We start from the raw sequence: 16,567 nt of genomic DNA, 5'->3' as shown, positions 1-16,567 counted from the left end.
GGGCAGTAAAAGCAATCCTATTTTTGAGTCATTATGAGGATATTATTGCTACCATACCATTGTAACCATTCTTGACCGGTTTTGACAAGTAATTGCAGAAAATTACTTTAAAAAAAAATTTAAATACTTTTATTCAGCAAGGACACATTCAATTGATTAAAAGGTATTTCTAAAGGTAAAGGTGTGTTCTTTTGAACTTTTGCACAACTGTTTTCAACTCTGATAATAAATGTTGAGAAGCAAATCAGCATATCAGAATGAATTATGAAGGATCATGTGACACTGAAGATTGGAGCAATGATGCTGAAAATTCAGCCTTGCTATCACAGGAGTAAATTACATTACACATATATTAATGTTTCACAATATTACATTTTTCACTGTATTTTTGAGCAAATAAATGCAACCTTGGTTAGCAGTAGAGACGAGATTTTAAAAAATTCTTACCAACCCATACCCGAATGGTATAGTGTGAAGGCTTAAATTAATAAAAGCAGACATATGAAATATTTTTCCTGAATTGCTTTTGCAGATGTACTTTTATATTGAAAACAGGCCTGTCACGTACTGCTTAGGCAGCTTCATGCAATTGTCACATTAACGTGCACGCATTCTAAATGGGAAGAGCACGGATGGCACTGCATCTGCATGGCAGACCAGTTTACCTTTTAATTTTGTGTGCTATGCAGCAATGAAAACTTCCTATTTATTTTTGGTTTATTTTTTTAGATGGATGCTGACTGCTATAGATATCAAAGATCATAAACAATCCCAGACTCCTTATGGATGTAGATTTTGACTGAAGCAGGGACCGAGGAAGTTAAAACTTGTTTTATGTGTCATTCGTTTTTTTCAGGTATTAGGTGGCATTTGTTTTGTGAAACTACAAACCTTCAAACTACAACTCACACAATTGTTTTTCACTTTTTCTAATTATTTTTCCTTTTCTTTGACCCTTCCTTGAAATTTGATTTGTGATTAGAATTTATTCTGTATTAAAATGTTCACATATTTACGTGTTTTTTTGTTTTTCAAAACAGGGAACAAGGGACGGTCGTTCAGCTCAACAAATATTACTTCATTAATCTGTTCTCAAGTTTATCAGCGTTGACATTTCAAATCTCCTGAGCCATTTCAGGTCACAGTGAACACATTCAAGTGAAGTGAACCTTTGAGAATTCTTTTGGACACAGCTGTCAGCTGCGGTCGCAAGTTTCTACTCCAGAAACGACTGCAGTGTTGGTCCCCAGCTTATCATGTTTTGAAACAAAATGGAAAACTCATTAATTGGGTTACCCTCTGGTTGTGTTCGGGTCAAATTGACCTGGAGAAGATTTTCTTTTTCCCGGAAATACTAGTTAACGTTATCGCATTGGACTCAAACTTACTGACTTTGTTCACACAAGGTAGAAGTACTTCTCAGAATTTTAGGTTTTATTTTACCTAGTCACACTTGTGGTGTTCCCGGTCAAAAATGACCAGACTCCACAAACAATTGCTTATAAATCTCTCATTATGCTATATTATGACTAAATATTGGATTCATTCTTTTTGTCAACTTGTTTTCTTTCATTTAAGGCTGTTTTTGTGTTTCTATTTGCATCTGATTAATTGTAGGCCTCATTTATCTAAAAGTAGGTGCCTCATTTCTTGAGTGAGAATTTTTTTTATGAATTTTCACAATATGAGATAAATTATGAAAATTTTAAATGAATGTTTAATCAGGAAGTTTACTTTTAAATGCTTTTATTTGGTACAAAATGGCACAAAGTCACACTGAATGGGGAAGATCACAAAAAACAGCACCAGTACTCTGTGAGAACATGAAAGCCTCAAAACCTATTGTCATCATGTTTTGTCTAGAATATGTGATGAAAGAAAAGATTCAATGCAGGCTATATAGACAAGGCAGTTTCAGCGTGTGTGTGTGAGAGATAGAGTTTTCATAAAAGCATATTGCATGCAGTTCAGGGTAGGAAAAAATGGGTGTAAAACTCACAATAGTTTGCATGCATGGATGTGTGTGTGTGATAGCGTGAGTATACATGCAGGCCTTTATGTTTGCAAGCACAACATGCTCCTGAACACTAGTTGTTTCTCTTACTTTCATTCTTCCCCATTCACTTTCAATGGCCGGCCATTTTTGACATGATTTCAAATTATGCTGCACTTTATGCATTTGCCCACTGTCATATTCATGTCATTTTCACTGTGAGCTGTATGTAAAATGAGTGTTAATTTGGCTGTATTCGAAAAAATATGATTCCCAATGCACACAAACTTCCCACAATACTGATTGCCCTGTTGGTTACAGTGTTTACTTCCTTTTTAATTATATTTTTATTAAATATATATTTATTTGTGAAAAACACTAATGAATCCATGTTCAAATTATTTAAAATTTCTTAAATATTATTAAAAAATGATATCGGCTTTAGACCGGCCATCGGCCACATGCTTTCCAAGATATCGGCATCAGCTGTCAAAAAAACTATCAGTAGACCACTACACAAAACCAGTCCTAAATGAAAGAAAACAAGTTGACAAAAAGAATGAATCCAATATTTGGTGATAATAGCATAATGTGAGATGTATAAGCAATTGTTTTGAATCCGGTCATTTTTGATAGGAATCCGAACACAACCAGAGGGTTAATCTGATTTGAAATTCAAATACTGGTCTAATTGTTCATTGTTTTAATTTTTGCAAAGCAGGTAAATATGCTTTTAGAAATCAACGTCAATCAAAATTAAGTAGCTTAATGTTCTCTGCTGATTTTTTTAATTGAAATAATGCTAGAAGGTTATTTTTATACATCGGTTTATCAGTAGTCAGGCTGTAAAATTGTATTCTTTTAAGCGTTTCCTTGGAAACATAATTGGAAGACTGGGATTTTTTGAGCACCCTGTTGTTTTAAGTGACTTTTATTGAATGACTGCTTTTTACCGGGGACATAAACACAGAAATGTTATTGGTAATATGGATAAATGGTGCAAGGGGAAATACTTCCTGCTGTTTGATAAAGTTCTCAACATACACAGCATTAATGCATTCATCAACATTCTCAGCGGGTGCTCCCTTAATTACAGGAAAAAACAACCTGTTGTGAGCTATAGAGACACATGCTTTTCTGAAAGTCAACTGAATTCATCATACCATAATAACCTCAGGGATGTATGATTTGGAAATACTTTTTCCGCAATTTGTAAATTGTCTGAACTTGTTGTCTAATGATTATGCCAAAGTGTTTAGGCAAATAAACCCGAAGAAACCTCTTGGTGAACCTCTTTTAAAAAAGGGTCTTTCTCTGAGAAACTCACAAAATGAAACACATAAGTACACATAAAATGTGTATTTAAGCATTAAATAATCTTAAGAATATTTCATCTTAAGAAGTACTGATATCTCAACATCAATATTAAATAATATAATAATTAAACACATTTTAGTGCACATTTGAGGAACCTTCAAATGGTGCCTTGAGGTTCTCCAAATGGTTCTGCCAGTGTGGAAACATAAGGAAACCCAAATGGTACCTGAAATGTCTTTTTATTTTTACAGTCTGAGATGGGATTTCCTTTTGAAAAGTATTAATATTTGTGCCAAAACAAATTGCCTTCCGGAAATATAATGATACTCATAAGAATTAGCCCTTTCTCCTATAGTTTTGCATGCTTTGATTTGTGTAAACAGGTTGATGAAAGAAAGGATTACTGCTTTTGTAAAATACTGTGAAACTAATTTCTCTGTTCACCTTTCCAAACATAAACCTAAACATCAGCACACTCCTTAGGTGGCAAAAACAGCCAAGGCTCGCCGAGATGCACAAAAAACAGACATGCTTGTGTTTTTAAACCAATTTGTGAAATGAAAGCTGATGCTCCCCACCAGTGCATTAGAGAAAAAAAATCTCTCAATATGTCAAAAAGGGAAATCTCTTTGAAAAAGGCATTCTCACATTTCAGCAGGGTGCAAGCTGTAGCATGGTCAGGATTCGGCTCTCCCTCTGCTTTTGGGGAGGAGCTGCTCTGAGGCACTGTGTTTGCAGAACTCTGGTGAGGGGTTAAAAGGGGACATACAAGATTAGACTCAAACCTGATCTGGAACCGGACACAACGTCAACCATCATGCAGTGCCAGGAGCTCCTCGTGCGGGGCTTGAGTTTGGCGATGATCTTGGGTGGGATAATGCACTTTATATGTCTCATGAAGTCTCACGCTGCCTATGGCCGCTACGTGAACACCTCGGGCAGCTCCATAATGGTGCCCGCAAGGCTCGCCTGGTTCCTCCAGGAGCTTCCCGCTCTGCTGGTGCCCCTGATTTTGATGCTGACCACCGATGGAAACAATGGCACTGGGATACACCTGATGCTCTGGACCTTCTGCCTGCACTACTTCCAGAGGTAAGTTGTGTGAAAGATGGGAAGCTTGTTGGTGGGGCTGAAGAGTAATTCAAATTGTTACTAAACACTTAATAATATGTTAATTTAACATCTTGAAATGAAAGATCATTAATATAAAATGCAGATAGGTCAGAAAAAATGGATCATAGCCACATTATAATGACATTGGCATGATATCACGGCGTTTTTGTTACCATTTACAGTACTTGTTTATTTAGTATGCAGTAAACCCAAGTTCAGCTTTCACAAACCTGGATGTGTAATCTAGCTCACCCAAAACAAGTGAGGAAAAAAATACCCTTAATCCGAAGACAAAAGGGAACGCATTGGGTGGAATGTTCTAGATTCCTGTTCCTTTAGACAATCCTGCTGTGCTAACAATTAATCAAGGTTGCAGAAATGTAACAGCAGAATTTTATTCTTGAGCAATTACACATAACCGGGCCAGAAGCAGGTGAATAAAGTGAGAAATGCTTGAATAGTTCAACAGAAGCATGATGTGGACAAAACACAGCAGGTTTGGGAACAGGTGTTGAATTACAAAGACACATAGGCCTAATAACAGTGGAAGTGTAATGTACTGTGGGCAGATGACCAAGAGATGGTATTTGATATGTATCAACATTCTGGTTTCCAGGAGCTGCATCTACTCCCTGCTGACCAAAGGGCGGCCGTATCCGCTTGACATCATGCTGTTTGGGATGGTGTTTTGCTCTATTAATGGCTTCCTGCAGGCACACTATCTGCTGCACTGTGCTACATATCACAATGCATGGTTTTCTGAGGCCTGTTTACTAGCCGGTAAAACTGGTTTACTGAAAAAATTGGTATAATTCAGGGTTGTGTGCTTTTCAAAACTGAATTGAGCATTTCAATTGAGGTGTTTACGGTAATTGTCAGTTGAATTTGTATTTATGTAGAAATAAATGGAAGGTAGGGTGAAAAGAAACTCATACAGGATATGAACAAATGTATCATTATTTTTTGGTATGAACTACTGCTGTTTATTTGATAAAATCTGTTAGTATGGATGTGTTAATTGTTCTAGTACTGACCTTTTTACTACCATCAATGAGAAATATATTGAATCAAACTGTGATAGAATGCATTCTACATAGGGAATAAATATGCATAAATACTGAAAAGTAATGCCATTCTTAACAAAAATCTTTTTGTTGGACTAATGAAATTCATTAAATTTGTTGACCGGTTCATTTCAAATTCCGACTTGTGAATTGAAAAGGAGATAATTCTTAAATTCAGAATTTTGCTCAACCTTTTTTATATATTCTAGAATTTTTTCAATTAAAAAAATGATCATGTTAATGCAGAGTAACTAATGGCCCCGTTCACACAGCAGAAGAATACAGTTGTCAGTCCTGTATTTGAGTCCTTAATACGGTTACGTTCACACACCACTCGGTTATTTACGGGTGTGACAACCGCATTCTGTAACCGAACTCACACCCGTAAATTTTCAGGACTCACAACCATTTTTCGAACACACGCGCTGTGTGAACGGAACACGCGTCTACCGTGTGTTTCGTATTTTCATGTGTTTTCGGTAACTTACAGTGACTGAGAAATGAGCTGCGTGTCATCTAAAATTTTTATATGCGGTCAATTTTCCACCACTCCCGTCAGTTTTGTGTTCTGCGCTTCAAATGCTCCGCTCTCCACCCAAATTTAAAAGCTGCCGTCAGTTAATAAAGATTTGACAAATGAACTCGCGGCTATTGGACTCTTGTCGAGTCAGAAAGTGATAAGACTTTCAGTTTTATGGACGGCGCCATCTTTGATTTTATTTTGGTCACTATCGCTATGGTTACTGGTGTGGAATACGGGCTTGACTCCCGTTGCACGTTCATACAGACAGTATTCCAAACACAAATGTAAGCTGCTGTGTGAACGAGACATTTCGAGACTCACACCTGTAAAGAAAATGCGGTTGTCAATCCCAAAAACTGACAGTGTGAACGTATAAAGGTTCCAAAAGTGGGGTTTTACAGCAACTTCATAGAAGAATCATTTTTGGAACTTTAACCTTTGGAACCTTAAGAACCTTACAGTGAACAGTTCTTAAAAATAAATCTTTATTTTTTAAAAGTGTGGAGTATTGGAACTTATCGTTTGGAGCAAATTTCTTGAGAAGAATTGCTTAATATAAAGTTGTAAGCTACATGTTTATAATATGATTTTTTTTAATATGCATCTATATTTTTCTAGGTCTGATAATATTTTTCATAGGAATGGGAATCAATATTCACAGTGACCACATTCTTCGCAGCCTGAGAAAACCTGGAGAAATTTCTTATAAAATCCCGAGAGGTAGAGTTATTTCAGGGTCTTTTTAATGTAGTACTCATAATTTATTGTCTTTATCTCAGTCTCTGTAAGCAAACTGCAATTATAGCTGCACTGAATAAATGCTAAGTTGATTTATGTGTTTATTTTAACTGCAGGTGGTTTGTTTGAGTATGTGTCTGGAGCAAATTTCTTTGGGGAGATTGTAGAGTGGCTGGGTTACGCTGTTGCCACCTGGTCTTTACCCACATTTGCCTTTGCTTTTTTCACAATTTGCTTCATAGGCCCGAGAGCCTATCACCATCACAGGTAAACTAAAACCACCATGTAAATTTAATATTACTTATAAATGTAAAATATTACTTACAGAAATGTTCATCTCATTCAGTAAACTGAATGTAGTGAAAAAAGAGGTTTCTCTAATGTTTTCCAGGTTCTATAATGAGAAGTTTGAAGATTTCCCCAGATCAAGAAGATCTCTCATACCCTTCATCTTCTAAAGAGCCATGACAGATAAATGGAGTTTTGTTCTGACAGAAGGAAAGAATTCATCTTCTCAATTGCTACAATGTGCACCTGTACTTTTGGTTTGCTTTCATTACCTGATTTAGCATGACATATGTAGGAAAGATTCTACAATTTATGTCTTGAACATGTTACCAGATTGTTTGTAATGGTTTTGACATCCTGTATGATAATGGATTAATCACAATACAATTTACTACAGCTTAGTCTCTTTTATCATTTGTTATTGCAGTTGTTAGTGTATTTATGTAACGGTGTGTAATTTTTAAAATACTTAAATAATTCTCGTATTGCAGCTTAATATGCAGACAAAACTGTAAGTAGGCTGATTTGTCCAAAAAGTGTAAGCATTGTGTGACTACCCAGACAGCAACAGTGTTGGCCCAGATCCGGCCCGTGTGAAATCCATGCGGGCCAGATGTGGAACGGATCTGGGCCAACACTGCTTGCTGTCTGGGTATGTGGTGCTGTTACAACATGAGTGTTTTAACTAGTTTGTCACAACATGGTGGGGTTGGAATTATGTTTGTTTTACAGTGAAAATAGCCTTATCAGAAAATTGCTATTAAATTGTGGTAAATGCTAACAATGCAGTATTTTATTTCATATTTAAAGATTTAAGAAATTGGTTTTAAGATAATCTTTTTCCATCAAGGAAAGAAGAATAGGCCTAGCAATTAACTTTGTTTCATAAGGCATAAGAGTGTGTCGGTGGACTTTCTGAAGAATCAAAGTTTGTGAGAAACAAAGCCGGTGCCATCAGAAAATGCACTCAAAAGCTGTAAACAAGCAGAAAGAGCTGTATCATTGCGGTCCATGGCATCATAGAAGACGAAAACATCTGGAGGAATTCATACAGCGTGCAAAGACATTTACCTCACTCCATTGTGGACAAATTTGTAACAAATTCCTAAAAGATACTGCCATGATAAAAACCGTTGATTTACGATTTATGAACGGGTCGTTTTTTTGTTTGAATCCGTGGAACCGGTTCATAAAACTTGTCTGAGTGAATCGGACAGAATCCGAGGTTAGCGAGCCCGAGACACGTTTGATTTGTAATGGTCATAAAATCACTGAGTGAACTGATAGTTTCTATTTGAAGTGAACCGAACATTTGACTAATGGAGCGAAAATATGATATTTTAATAGTCAAATTAACACTACACCTAGTGTGGAGAACTCTATCTACAAAATACACACCCGTTGTTTTTTCTTACAAGTATAATTTCCTTCAGAGTAGATACTTCTCTGTGGTAATTTAGCAGATGTTTTTATCCTTAAGGTGCACTAATTACAGGAACATTAGCCCCTGAGCTACCTGGAGATAAGTGCCTTTCTCAAAGGCACATGGCATAATGAAGATGACTCTAGGCAGGGTCCAAAATTAACCCTTTGCCATACTTGTCAAATACAGGTGAACTGAGAAAATGCACCCTTTTACTAGCCTTTAAACTTGATTTTGCTTAAATTTAAAACCAGTCCTTATGACAACAGATTTTTTCTGCTTGCAAATTTGCAAAAAGTCCAGTTAATTGTGACTTGTAGCATCATAAAAAAAGAGAGAGTCTCCAACTCTGTGTTCCTTATATTTTGGTTTTTAGCAATTTGTATGTTGTCATATTGATTTCTGTTGAAGAAAAAGTCTTAGAACAACATTTGATCATAAAATACATCAAACCTACAACCTTTATTCAAAGCACAGCTCTTCATTCATCAAAATTCAATTGATATCCTTAATTATATATTTTACATCAAGAACAAAATTAGCCATCTCGACCGCCACATTCAAAGCATTGAGTTTAGCAGAAAATGAATCTAATATTCTGGGCTGATTGTCAGTGTTTTCCAGGGAAACAGGAGAGAAAGTGTGGTAAGCTGTATTTAGAGGGGTCTTCTCCAGGTTGGATCTGTCCTCCACCAGGCCACAGCCACAGGTTTTGGAGTATATATCTGGGACCCAGCGATGACCATATGTCAGGTCAATGAGACAGTCCTGTCCATCATGCTCTAAGGCAAGAGCCACAGATTGCAGAGAGTTGCAGAATGCCTCGACTGCCATCAGGAACTCAGATTGAGAGACGCACAGAGCTGCAGCTGTTGTTGCGGCTTTGGACTGATTCTGTGAAGTAAGTGACAAAAAAATTAAATATAGCAGAAATTACAAGTACACCAATGGCATGTGCATTAATTAATTGCCACTAATTAATAAATGCTAAACAACATTAATTGAAATAAATTCAATTTTGTGAGGTCTTGTCTCAATATAATCTGAGCCAATTATTGCTCAGATTATTGCCAAACCATATCAAATTTTTAAATAACCTTTGATTAACATGGCCTCAAAATTGTTGTGGACTAATGGTTAGAGAGTCAGACTCGTAATCCAAAGGTTGCGAGTTCGAGTCTCAGGTCCGGCAGGAATTGCAGGGCAGGGGAGTGAATGTACAGCGCTCTCTCCACCCTCAATACCACGATTTAGGTGCCCTTGAGCAAGGTACCAAACCCACAACTGCTCGTCGGGCGCCGCAGCATAAATAGCTGCCCACTGCTCCGGGTGTGTGTTCACTGCTGTGTGTGTGCACTTTGGATGGGTTAAATGCAGAGCACAAATTCCGAGTATGGGTCACCATACTTGGTTGTATGTCACGAAAAAAAAAAAGATTTATAATGATTAATAATAATAATAAAAAAGAAAAACATTAAATGTCTGCACACTAAAGATTTTATTCCGACCAGGAGCAACGTTTTGACCAGTTATGAAGGTCTAACTGGATGAAATGTTCATGCTTGGTTGTAATAAAGATTTTTACCCCCATTTCATATACAATGCTTAAGCCTAGTCCAAGACTAAAATGCATGTCTGGATTATTTCAACTGAAAGAAACTTGCACTGAGTGATCTTCAAATGTGTCAAATTCATTATTTTGCCACAAGATGCACACCAGTAATGTTTTTATCTAAGGCATATTTATAAAAGCTACTAAAACGTCCTAACTGAACTATGGCCAAATCCTGTCTTAACCTAAGCCCTGTTTTAATTTCAGTGTGCGGACATTTGTTGTGTATTGTTTTGGGATTTTGGATGTGCACACCTTTTTTTGCTCAAAATGATTTATCCCAAAATTGGATAGGTATCAAAAAACAAAACAAAAAATCAAACTGGAAAGGTTGAAAAATCTAGTCAGGTAGAAATGTGGCACTTGGCAAGCCTTGAAAATAAATTTCACAGTAAATCCCTCTATAATCAGTACTGTAGAAATGCAATTGAATGTGATGTGTAACGAATGGAATAGAATACCATGTGTATGATGTGGGTGGCCAGCAGCGTCTCTGTGCAGCCTCCTCCAAGCAGGGCGCAGGGCTCCCTCAGAGTCAGTCGCAACACATGTTCTGCTCTTTGGCATGTCATCTGTCCAACAGAGAAGGGAAAGAGGTAATTAATGCAATAGCAACGGAATCCAGCAAATCTGGAAAAAATCATTCAGAAAATTGGAACATAAAAATGCAGGAAACAAAATAAATAGCTTGGAGAACTAACAGAGAAGCAAGAATGCACCCAAATTAAACTCAACAGAATGAGTGTGAAGACAGCACAAACAGGAATAATTAATAGAGCGGGGCAATACATTAAATATTCACGAGTTATCTGTGCCGATTTTACTGTCGATATAAAAGTAAGCATTGTGAATATTCAGATGATTTTAAAGCAGCTTTTAATTGACCATTAAGTTTCCTAAAGACTGTATCATTAGTCTAGATTCTTCCTTGTCTCATGACTCAAGAGTTTAAATGCATTAAAACAGATGTTTTTAAATACATCTAAGACAGATGTTTTAAACTTTAGCAGCAAGAGTTGGTAAGCTTCAATTTGGTGAATTATTTCAAATTTATATAAATCAGTATATAAACTATTATATTGGTGTATTTAAATTAAAATATTTAAAATGAGTAAATGACACACATTTAACAAACCTTCAGTTCTTCCAGCATAGTTTCATTTCTGTGGCAGAGAACCATGGTGCTAAAAGCAGCATCTTTAGCAGGAAGGAGCTGGAGCAGCTCTCTGGATCCACATGACTGGAAACAGAATCCTTTAACAATCCCGTAAGCTTCCGCCGGGACTGAAGAGTAAAGAGAAGCAACAACCTGAGCACCTGAAATATTAAACACAGAGCCAGAATGAAACCTCTATGAATGTAGCCTGCCATATCTTTCAATCCTATTGTATCAATGGCGTTACACATTATTATGATGTTACATATTAATCAAAAAAGGCATGGCTTTAAATAAATACCAATCATAAGTACACGCATATTATACATACATACCGTTCAAATATTTGGGGTAAAAAACCCCCCCCAAAAAAACAATAATATTGTGAAATATTTTCCAATGTAATTTATCCCTTTGATGGCAAAGGTTTTCAACATCATTACTCCAGTCCACAGTATCATGTCATCCTTCAGAAATCACTCTAATATGCTGATTTGTGGCTTCATAATTAGATTTCAGCATTTATTTATTTTTATATTATTTATTTCTTATTATCAAAAAGAACTGTAGTGTAAGTGTACATAATTAAATTTTTGTAGTTTAGATTTTTCCTTGCACTTCCGGCATTTTCCCTGTCAAAAATATTTGTACTTTTATGAATAAAATGTTGAAAATCTACACTTATTATTATTATTACGAAAAGTGCAAAGACAGCACAAACACAAATTATTAATCGAGCAGTTATTATTATTATAAATATTATTATTTAAAAACAGATTTAAAATGTGTCTTTTTTAATTACATATTTAAAATGTGTAATATGTATTTTCTTAAAAAATGTCTTCATTAAATATTTTTATTTACGAAAAAGTTTTTAACTTGCAGTAACTGCTGTTAACCCTATGTTAAACTCCATATAAAGGCTATAAATTCATTTTCAATTCTATAAATATTCCTTACTGTTTTTAAACATTTACCTGTTATCTGGACAAATGGTTCGATCAGAGCAAGTCCAAGCCTCTCTATCACGGCCACTCCATGTTTCCTCAAGTAGTGCTGCAGAATAGGATGTACTACTTTTTGGCATGCAAATAATCTCACGTTGTCTTTAACAACTTGTTCCCCAAGCTTCAGGAGCTGCTGAAGGAGATCACGCTCTGGGTCCACTCCCCTATGGATCTCTAAAACCACATCTTCAAGATCAGAAATATCACCTGACAGTGATATGTTGAAAACCACCACTTTAAATGGACCAGATCCCAGTCTCTTAAGATCCACAGTCTGAAGCATCTCAGGGACATCCACCAGCAGTCCTGGGAAAACAGAAGAATCGCTCACAGATTGGCCCTCAATGCCGATGGTGACTGTCCTTCCAAAGCAGGTCACACCGGAAGAGTTGCAAGGGATGGAATACAAGAAGGCTTGTGCGATCAGTGAACTGATATGCTGCGTTTCCTTGCTATTCAACATACAGGCTGGTTTGCTGGTGACCATGCTGCAGGCCAGTGCAATGAGTGAATCACAGCTGGTGAAGTCTACTGGCACCTTACAACCACAACAGTCTCCTTTAAGAAACGCGTTGGATTCTTCCACAAGGTGTTTATATACCGTGGCTGCTACAACTGTCCTGAGGTTGTATTTTTGAGTATTTTCAATAAGTCCGAGCATCAAAATCCCCATAAACAGCCCAGAGTCACTGTACCTTGCGGTGTGATGCTGAACAGCAGTTGAGATCATTTTGAGAAGTGGCTCAGACATGTCCACTCGTTTGAGCAGGGCTGTAGAGGTTGAAGTTGTCGAGACGTGGCCTCCAACATTGTTGTGTATTTGTTTCAGTCTGCCAGTAGGTCCGTAGGCAGTACTGAGTATACTTCTCAACAGAGCCAACTTTTGGCAGATGTTACTGTTGGAAAGTGGTTCATCTGTGCACACAGCAGGTTTCTTCTTACAAATGCGAGACATACTGTGGTTTTATTCAGAGAAATTTACAGACGGTTAACGATATAGGTCAGTCACTTTTCAATAACCAGAAATGAATATATTATGTTTAATAGTACAATATTATAGATGATTTTATGTATTGATTGCTCAATATTTGGGAAGCATTATAACATGAAGTTTTTTTTTTCTTTTTTCTAAATCAACATCAAGATTTTAAGTTAAAATTGATAGAAATGCATAAAGGAAAGACTATATCGTAGGTCTTCTAACCGGTCACCATGCACTTCTTCAATGACCCTGTGGTGTGACATAACATTTTAAAAATGTAAATATTCTATGTAGTCAAGGTCATGAAAACAGCATGCATAATAATTAAAAACAATTAGTAAAACGTTGTTTTGAAGTTTAGCATGCCACTTCGAAAACACTTTGGGTCAACTTCCCATTAAAATGACTTGTTAGCATTACTGCAATCATATGAAGAAGAAATGATGCCGATATCTATTCAAAACAAACGCAATATCTTATAAGACGTGAAGAGACGTGTAAAATGTAGCATATGAGTCTCGTACATACCCCAAAGTTCATCTTATTGTTCAACTAACTGAACATATAAGAAAGAAAAACATTAGAAACTTAAAACCTAACGGTAAAAGCAAAGCAGACTGTGTTTACGTCTTACACATGCTCTCATATGGTGACCAAAACATGCCAGTTATAAAGTATTTAACAATAGAAACCTATAAAACACTCATTGGATTTTAAATAGCTAAGATTATACGTTGAATACGTGACTATAATTTTATTTAGCTATATATTGTCACGAATGTTTCGCAGTTTACTTGGAATAACGAACGCGGCTGTCTGGCAAAGTATGAAGCCTCCTATATCCGACTGCGTCTCCGTGACGACTGCACGCGCCGGGGTCCTAACGAGACAGGGCAAGTTTCAAACCATCGGCGGGAGAAAAATGATTAAAGCGTCTTTCATAATTACTATTTTATTGTTGTGCTCGAGTCGTTTTATTTAAATTTGTAGATTGTATATTTTCAATTATATCTATACAACTCAGGGATATTATAAGGAAAGTTTGTGCGCGTTATTTTACCGTCCCTTCCTGCTTTGTTTTGATTTTCTACTAACTTCAGTCCAGCTGCATCTGTCACGAACACGTGAGTATTTCAAGCTAGGGATTTGGGTTTCATCACCATGTGAACATGTTCATGTTTTCAGCAATAACAAATATGTTTTTGTGTTTCTCTAAAGTTATGAGATTGTGGCAATTTTTGTTTATGGTTGTTCAGCGCATTTTCTTTGAATTTTTGCAGTGTCTCATTAGAATGCAGTCTTCTAAATTTGTAGTCAAGGTATGTGAACATATTTATTTTATCTGTTGATTGTAGAAACTTGGCCATTGCTGTAGTATTTTGTGTTGACATTATTGTTTTTCATTGTGAATAAATGACATATGCAAGACCATTTCCACTTTGGCAAATCATAATTATGACATAAAAAGTCATAAGTAGGATGACATTGACTTTTGTCATTACTTATGACTTTAATCTAATAATTTCGATTTTTACTCAATACTTTTCATCTTTTTATGTAATCATTTTAGACTTCATGACATGTTGAATTTTATGTCATTATTATGACATTTTTATCTCATAATGTAGAATTTTATAAATGTTTTTTTTCAGCATGTTTACTTTTTGTTTCATAATTTTTACTTGTCATATGACATCTGTCATATTTATAACTTTATCTCATTTTATTCCTTTTATGTTATGACGTAAAATGTCAAAATCATGATATACTGTCATAGTTATATTTAACTTTATTTCGTGATTATGACTTTTTATCTCAGAATTTTGAAATTTATCTAATCTTTTTTTTTTGTACTTTTTGTCTCATAATTTAGACTTGTTGTCTCACAATTTACACACATCATAATTATGATTTCTGTCATCCTAATTTTATTTATTTTATTTTTATGTCATTATTGTGACTTGAAATCATGACATGCTATGCCATAGTAATGATTGCACAAAGCATAATTTTTTCTTGTGTGGCAGAAATGGGCTTCTATACATTGTAGTGTACCTCTTTGTATTTATAAGGAATCTTAAGAAAATGCATGGAGACTTTAGATCAAGGCTTAAAGTGATGCTCAGAGCAGTTTAGTAGCTCCTTACTGCAGTACACAAGATCCAGGGGACGAGGTTACATCCACATCCGGGGGTGGAGAGTTTAGGGATATGTAAAGTGGGAGGAGTTGGATTTGGATTCAATCTTGCCCCCTGGATCTGGCAGTGAGGACCATCCTGTGCAGTTTAAAAAAATCTACCTGTACTTTACTTTCCTAACGCTAGAGGGAGTAGTCGCTTCAGCAATGAATTGCTTCAGGTAGTACAGCAGCATTGAGCTGTCTGAATGTATTCAATATGTAGCTTACAGAACACACTGTAGCTCCAACTTTTTCCATGTTGTCTGTTTGTGCTCATTACTTGTTCAGCCTGCATTTTGTTACAATCCATGCAAAAAACCTTTCAGATTTCATCAGAATGTTATGGTTGCGTTATATTTTCCATACCTCTGTCTCCTCCTTTTACATTGCATCCTATTTGGATATTTTTATAATCATGCATATTCGTGTTTCTCAGATGCTGGACCGGCCCTGTCTATTCATCCACAGGCCAGATGAATGAATGTCAGTGCTAATGCATGTCAGATGTTTCTATTAAGCGCTAAAAAGCCCCGGGTTTCTTTCTTTGTTGATGTTTCATGTAGTGAAGGCTTTAACTTTAGTTCCTGGACGCTGCTGTGGATCACACACATCCGCATTTAGTGCCAGACTTTGGCTGCATATTTCTCTGTTTCTGTCTTTCTCACTCATCATCTCTCCCGTCTTTCTGTTTTTCATTGTGGGAGAGCGCCACTCACCAACTTCACCCTCCCAGGCTGCACATAATGATACTGTTATAAATGTTGCTCTCCCTGAGAAAGGAACTGTCATGCCCAACACTGTGACCACAGGGAGACATTTAAAAAGGGGAAGCAAACAATACCATCAGCTGGCCCAGTTCTCAGCTTTGCTTCGGCGCTAAACAAACTGTTCTAGTGCCACAGAAGTCCTGTGTCATTTTTTAAAATATAAAATTATTTTATTCTATCCCAGCTGAAAGGGATTCCAAAAAGAAAATTCTGTGGACCCTCGTGTCATTCCAAAGCTGTATGACTTTCATTTCTCAGTGGAACACAAAAGAAGTTTTGAAGAATGTTTCAACGTTTTGTCCACACAATGAAAGTCGTTATATTGCAGAAAATGCCATACAGGTTTGGAACAACATGAGGGTGAACACACCCAAAAATGAAAATATACTCTCACTCAGGTTATTC

At 36.3% G+C, this 16,567-nt stretch overlaps 3 protein-coding genes across 7 annotated transcripts in view; 2 read left to right on the top strand and 1 right to left on the bottom strand.

Annotated features, from left to right (window-relative positions):
* The first annotated feature begins 4,006 nt into the window (after window positions 1–4,006).
* LOC306884270 (3-oxo-5-alpha-steroid 4-dehydrogenase 2-like) lies at window positions 4,007–7,815 on the top strand. Its single transcript, XM_079440008.1, has 5 exons — window positions 4,007–4,402; window positions 5,040–5,203; window positions 6,629–6,730; window positions 6,865–7,015; window positions 7,140–7,815. The coding sequence occupies exons 1-5, from the start codon at window positions 4,128–4,130 to the stop codon at window positions 7,204–7,206; spliced, it is 759 nt and encodes a 252-aa protein (XP_079296134.1). The 5' UTR covers window positions 4,007–4,127; the 3' UTR covers window positions 7,207–7,815.
* A 1,076-nt stretch (window positions 7,816–8,891) lies between these two features.
* On the bottom strand, window positions 8,892–13,868 carry LOC306884545 (molecular chaperone MKKS-like). 3 transcript variants are annotated; one of them, XM_079440496.1, is made up of 5 exons: window positions 13,745–13,867; window positions 12,205–13,465; window positions 11,207–11,388; window positions 10,533–10,643; window positions 8,892–9,353 (listed from the first exon to the last, which is right to left on the bottom strand). In XM_079440496.1, exons 2-5 carry the CDS (start codon window positions 13,187–13,189, stop codon window positions 8,955–8,957), a joined length of 1,677 nt encoding a protein of 558 aa, XP_079296622.1. In that variant the 5' UTR covers window positions 13,190–13,465; window positions 13,745–13,867; the 3' UTR covers window positions 8,892–8,954. The 3 variants fall into 3 exon arrangements, with proteins under 3 accessions (XP_079296622.1, XP_079296623.1, XP_079296621.1); XM_079440497.1 differs by having other exon boundaries at window positions 8,893–9,353; window positions 12,205–13,149; window positions 13,745–13,868; XM_079440495.1 differs by having other exon boundaries at window positions 8,893–9,353; window positions 12,205–13,190.
* A 213-nt stretch (window positions 13,869–14,081) lies between these two features.
* LOC306884544 (protein SLX4IP-like) overlaps window positions 14,082–16,567 on the top strand; it is a 41,982-nt gene continuing 39,496 nt past the window's right edge. For 2 of the 3 annotated variants that reach the window (XM_079440492.1, XM_079440493.1), the window contains exons 1-2: window positions 14,082–14,340; window positions 14,497–14,535. In XM_079440492.1, the coding sequence (XP_079296618.1) occupies window positions 14,509–14,535 (27 nt within the window). In that variant the 5' untranslated portion in view covers window positions 14,082–14,340; window positions 14,497–14,508. The remainder of the gene's footprint in view (window positions 14,341–14,496; window positions 14,536–16,567) is intronic. The other variant, XM_079440494.1, reaches the window with a different exon arrangement.

Source organism: Barbus barbus (genome assembly GCF_936440315.1).
Source record: "Barbus barbus genome assembly, chromosome: 18".
Lineage (NCBI taxonomy): Eukaryota > Metazoa > Chordata > Actinopteri > Cypriniformes > Cyprinidae > Barbus > Barbus barbus.
The sequence above is the reverse complement of the archived record's forward strand: the minus strand, read 5'-3'. Positions and strand labels throughout refer to the sequence as shown.